The 6000-nt window shown below is 48.8% G+C and overlaps 1 protein-coding gene across 1 annotated transcript in view; it reads left to right on the forward strand.

Annotated features, from left to right (window-relative positions):
- The window catches only part of CAVIN4 (caveolae associated protein 4), a 21368-nt gene extending 15769 nt beyond the window's left edge, over positions 1-5599 (forward strand). The window contains exon 2 of the mRNA XM_074987916.1: positions 3068-5599. Within this exon, the coding sequence (XP_074844017.1) occupies positions 3068-3724 (657 nt within the window). The 3' untranslated portion in view covers positions 3725-5599. The remainder of the gene's footprint in view (positions 1-3067) is intronic.
- Positions 5600-6000: the final 401 nt, after the last annotated feature.

Below are 6000 nucleotides of genomic sequence, written 5' to 3' on the forward strand. Positions count from 1 at the left end.
CATGTTTTTCCTGATCAGTACAATATAGCAAGACTTTTGGGACATGGCAGGCAGTGGATACCAAGGGTATGGCCCTAATAGGGATGTGCAACATCAAACTATCAGGACTGTCAACGAAATTGATGTCCTGACAGTGAGTAAAATAATTCAAACCTGTCAACCTTCCTTTATGAGGACGGCCAGGTGAGTCGATGGTAGATAAGGCGATTCTAGCTACGCAATTGCTGTAGCTGGACCTGTGTAGCTACAATCAACTTTAAGGTCTAGAGTAGACCTGGCCTAAGGCGATTAATCACTCCTCAATCAATAACCTCCCTTTGAAGATCTATTATAGAGATGCACAAATATTTGCTGATTGTTAAGTTAATGCCCTAACATGGGCTAATGTGAAACAAGTTATGTGGTTCCATAAGTTGCCCGCCTCTACTGCTGCCACCTGGCATGTCAATTTTGTTGCTGGTGTGCTAGGGGAAGAGTAAAATGTGGCCCTGCAAAGTGACTGACTAAAAATGGCTTCTCACTCAGCAGCTCACGGCCTGGTGTTGCCCCTTACTGGCTCAATTCAGTGACACGTTACTTTGGAGCCCCCACCACCACAGCTAAGGGTGTGTTGTCCCAACCTGTTTCTTAGCTGGCTTTTAGCCCAGCCCCTGTCAATGCTCACACACAAATCTTTTACCTGGGTTTGGAGGTTCTGTAACCCTGGGCTAGCTTCCCTACTTGGGTACCAATTAAAGCCAAGCTGCTACATTACCTTGGGCTGGAATCTGCCCTCTTTGCGGCATGGCTACAGGCTATGCCCACAGGCACACCTGGGCACATGCCCAAAGAGAGAGGCCACCATACTACCAGTAGGGCTGTGGAATGAGCCACCCTGCAGTCAGGCTAGGCTGACCTTGGTCCTCAGCCCTAGGCCAGTCACCTGGGCTAGCTGCACAGCCGCCATACTGTGCATCAGTTCCATTTTGCCACACCTGTGCAAACGTAATGAAAGTATTGAGGGGGTACAGCTCCTGCTGAAGCTCTCCTATGGTGGCAGTGGTGCCTGCTGGGAAGGACAGGAGGGGGCACTGGCCATGTGACCAACCTCCATGCGACTCTGTCCACTTCTGCCCCCTAGCCCAGGCTAGGCCCCTGCTGCTTTCTGCCCTGCCCCATCCCCCGCCACAGGCCCTGCATCTTTCCATTCCCCGCCCACTCCCCACTTCCCCCAAACCGCCTCTCCCACATGATGTGGCCCAGGGGATTCGCAGGGCACCTGGCACCAGCAGCAGGATTTCCCCTCCCCACACCCCCGCCCCCAGCTGTAGCAGTGGAACGTGGAGTGATTCAGCAGCAGACGCCCAGACGCCCTGCGCCGCGTCCCACGGCCAGTGCCTGTGGATCGCTTCAGCGCCCCCCCCCCCCCCGACGCCCCCCCCACCCCCGCAGCGATGGGACTGGGGCACACCATGTCCCGCGTCGCTGGTGAGGGAAGGTGAGCCTGACCACCGGTGTGCAGCCCTTGCTAGTCCCTGGGCCCTGCAGCCCCCAAGCGCAGCCTCAGGAGGGTTGAACAAACTATTCCGTGGCTGGCCCGGCTCTGGCCGCTGGCCCCTTACCCTCCCCACATGGCATTGGGGGGGCACATGACCCTCACCCCCAGAGTGGCCAGATTTTCAGAATGCTCGTGCCGGACACGTGGCACCCCGCCGGCAGCCCCAGCCACAAGCTCCCCAGCCTTGGGGCAGGGAGGGACCTCAGCAGCCCCTCAGGACATTTTTGGGTAAATGTGGGCCACAGGCCTTCTGACTGCAACGTGGGTCCGCCCAGCAGCCTGCGGGCCGGCTGGCAGCCCTACCCCCTAGCTGTAGGGGAGGCTGATAGAGGGCTTCCCATCCACCCGCTTCCCTGGCCCTTATCACACAGCCAGACCACTGATGACCAGAAGGCCGACGTGCTGCAATGCGCTGCTTGGTGGCAGTCGTGCCAAGCAAGCACAGCTAGAGCGCTACGTATGGCAGAGTCTGTTCCCACTGTTGTCCTGCTGCGCGCTGACTCCACAGCGGCTTGCCGGTGTCCACCTGCCCCTGCCCACTGCCTCCTTCTTCACAGCACCACATACACCCACTGTGCTTGCCCCAGTCACGCCCCTTACAACACATGGTCATGCTTCATTTTGGGGGCTGCTGTGTCTGGGGTCTTTGACCCCCCCCCTTTTGTATCCCATGGAAGAGATGAGGTTGTGTGCTGGCCAAGGCCTGGTTTTCCTTGCCTTTTAGTGTGTCTGAGCTCCCACATCATCCCCTCAAGTCCTCTGTATCCCCTCCTTATGGGTTTCTTGACCTTGCTTGAGCCAGGCAGCAGGCAGCCTTCCAGTGTATGCTCTTATAGCACGCCCCCACCACACCCTTGTACTGTTTTCGTTCGGTCCCTTATCCTTTCCCATTGCACTAATAACCTCAGCTGCCAGACAGGCGTCACACCACCAGTGTGTGCCTCACGCACTTTAGTATACGCGGGACACCCGCCAGAAAACATCAAACCCCAGCTGCAAGTGCAGGTTGACAAACAAGTCTGTAGCCTAAGTGCGGCGAGGGCTCCACTTGCCCTGCATGATGCTCATTACCAGTGATGTATGAGACAGCCAGAACCCAGCCAGACTCTCCAGTCCCAGACTAGAAGGGCTGGGAACTAGGAAAACAGGCTTTGTAACTGTCAGCTGAGCACAGCTGTGCTGAAGGCCTTTGAGGAGCCATAAATGTGAGCCATGGTGGGGCTACGTTTACTTTACGAATCCCTTTTCAGAGCAGAACCATCCTTTGAAACATATTCCCTTAACCAGGTATGGGACTGAGCAGACACTGCCAAAATCAGAGCATTTCCAGGCTCTTTGAGTCTCGGGGAATCTCACAGATTGGCATTATACTTTCCAGAAAATCCCTCCCTCCTTCCCACCCCACCCCCCACACACACATTATTTTAACCTCAGTTATCACTAGCTATAAACAAACCCCCACAACAGCCCACATGCTCAGCTCTCCTTTGAAACACTAGTGGCCAGATGTCTTTCTGCTTTCATTCACAGGCGGAATCAGAATGCCCGTCTTCTCTGTCTGTAATCAAAGACCGGACCAGAGGTGAAAACCCGGAGGAGCAATTCATCCCACCTGATGACCTCTCCTCGGACGAAGAATATTACATAGAAGAAAGCAGAGCCTCCCGATTTAAAAAATCCGGCATGCGCCGCATCGATAATATCAAAAAAGCTTTTTCAAGAGAAAATATGCAAAAGACCAGACAAAATTTTGGCAAGAAAGTGACCAGGTTACGCACTAGGATTGTGACACCGGAGAGGCGAGAGAGAATAAGGCAGTCAGGAGAGCGACTGAAGCAATCTGGGATACGGCTCAAGAAAACTATTTCCAAAGCAGCACCAACGAAAGAGACATTCAAACTCAGTGAGAAAGCTAAAGAGCGAACGGGCGCTGAAGGGCAAGAAGGACTCCAGGAAGCTGGTGTGCAAGCAGCTTCAGCAAGAGCAGGGGAAGAACCGGTGACAGAAGAGATCTCCTACACAGAAGTGATCACCAAAGTAAAGAAAGACAAAGGCAGTGGCACAAAAGGCGTGCCCCTGCCAGCAGAGAAAGTTGTGCTCACCCCAGAGAAAGTGGGTCTCAAACAGGAGGAAACAGAGGAAGGAGGTGATAGTGTTCTTCTGTTGGACCTCAAGCAACTGGCATAAACGATCAAGTAACATACATGGTGTGGTTGTACGCAAGCCCTGAAGTAGCTGTATACTTGTGCAGAGTGAGGGGTGTGTGTAACTTCCGATTCTTAGAGCAGAAAAATATATTGGTGCTGGTTGTTTGTGTAGCAGGCAATGTGCTTGTTGCTTTTTTGAACTAGATGATGTCACATAAACAGAATGAAAGTTTCCCTGTAGCCTGATGTGTACATATAATTTCAGTGAATGTGACTAGGTGTCACATCTGCACATCAGTGGGTGACGGAAACCCCTTGTATATTTAAAACAGAAGCAAAAGGAACTTAATAGCCTCTCTGCTTACAGTTAGTGAGCTTTATGCACAGTGGCATCCAAAGAACAGCTCCATTTACCTCATGCCAACATAAAAAAGCTATAAGAACTGTTGCTGCTCTTTTTGGCCACCCACTGAAATAGCAGGAGGAACTTAAGGTGCAGTAAAAGGCAGTGGAGCGGATAGATTTTTGAGGCCCGATCTGTGGTGCTACTAACAAGGATTTCTAGCAGCTGAAAGGAGGGACTGATGCAGCTGAGAGCTGCACTTTCAGAACCAGCAGTATGCTCAGTACTATAGGACGAATGAAATACTGGGAAATCAGCAGGCAATGGTGACCTCTGGCAGAGTATCCGTATTGTGCAAAGGTCAGTGCAAGCATCAATCAGTACTAAGGAAGGCAATGGTATAAATTAGTAGTGAGAGAAACAAAATTAATATAAGAGGACTGAGGAACAGAGAGTGAAAACAAAACTGTGGCACTCACGTGAATTCTGATAAAGGCAGGCCCATTTGCCTTCTCTGTGCCAGAATTGATTAATATTTGTTCCTCTACTCCAGTCAGACAAAACTGAAAACTGTTTAAGACTTAATTGCCAGGGACAGAGCAGAGAACAAAAAGATTTTTTTTAAAGTAGCTGCTGAGCTAAAAGAAGCTCTGTGTTCTCCACGCTCAGCACTTTGCTGGGGTTGTAAACAATTCAGATCAATTCTGTAAAAAGCTATTGACTTGCAGGCCAATCCATAGCCAGTATTTTGTTTCCCTCTCATCATCACTATTGACCACCCATAGCCGCAGTGCGTGCAAGCCAGTCATTGTCTCCAAGCATGGAACACAGTGCGTTCGTAGTACTAAGAAGACAGGAATCCATGTCCTGAAATATGTTAGTAAACAGAGCCAGTGTACTGGCAGAATAAGCAGGATTTAACAGGCCTTTTCTGTTTGTTTGATGTCACCTTAGTACTTACATAAAATTATATCTCAGAGTGAAGCACTGATATTTCTACAATATTGGCCACAGCTCTGAGTTTATTTACCAGCCAAGATTCCAGTTTAAACAGACATTATCCCAGGACACATGGCTAACTGTTCAAGCAGTTTGCTTTCCCTTACTTTACCTGGTAGTCCTGTGAGTTAGTCCCTGGTACCTAGAACCTGAGTTTTCAGTTAGCTATGGCAACTATGGAACACCAAGCCTAAGCACGTCATGATGTACTATGTAAATGATGCTGCAAAGACTTGAAATTAGATTCATGTTGCCAGTTTCAGCTGAATGATTTCATGAGGCGCTATATGGATGAACTATATTTGCATAAAAATCTATTGTAAACACATTCAGTTCTGTAATCACAAATGACTTTAAACCCTCCACCTCAAATGTCCTTCGCTGCATATGGAAGGCATGCTGAAAATTAAGCTTGCAAGCTGTGTAATTGTATGATGTTTTTCTCATTCTTTATACTGCTGTAGCCATCTTACATTTCACAGATGGTAATGGTGGCTGTTTAGGAGATTACATAGGCTGTGTTCTATTTTGCATGACGTGATGTTATCCTACAATAAAACACCCTAATACAGACTCTGTCTGTTTCTTAACTACATATTTAAAGCTATCAAATAAAGCTGTCTTACTGTGGTGTACAAATTATTACACTCACAGGAGCTTGCAGGCTACTATGTGCTAATTAGTGGCCCTAGATATTTTCAAAAAATGCTATGTGATTTTCTAATTTTATTTTAACTCAGTAAAGCAAAGGGGTGAAATGCTTTATTGGGATAAAATGTTTTATTTGGCCTGTACGTGGAAATGCTATCAAATTATCACATTTATTAGAAGAGTTCGTTTTATCGCAAGAAGTGTGCTCTTGAGATATGCCATGAGTATGTCAAAGTGCCCTCTTCATTCAACAGTGCATATTAGCAATATTATTTTGTTGGCTGCTGCAGCTTATTCAGATAACAAAGTTGAATCTACACCCC

The sequence above is a fragment of the Carettochelys insculpta genome, chromosome 2, assembly GCF_033958435.1.
Source record: "Carettochelys insculpta isolate YL-2023 chromosome 2, ASM3395843v1, whole genome shotgun sequence".
Taxonomy (NCBI): domain Eukaryota; kingdom Metazoa; phylum Chordata; order Testudines; family Carettochelyidae; genus Carettochelys; species Carettochelys insculpta.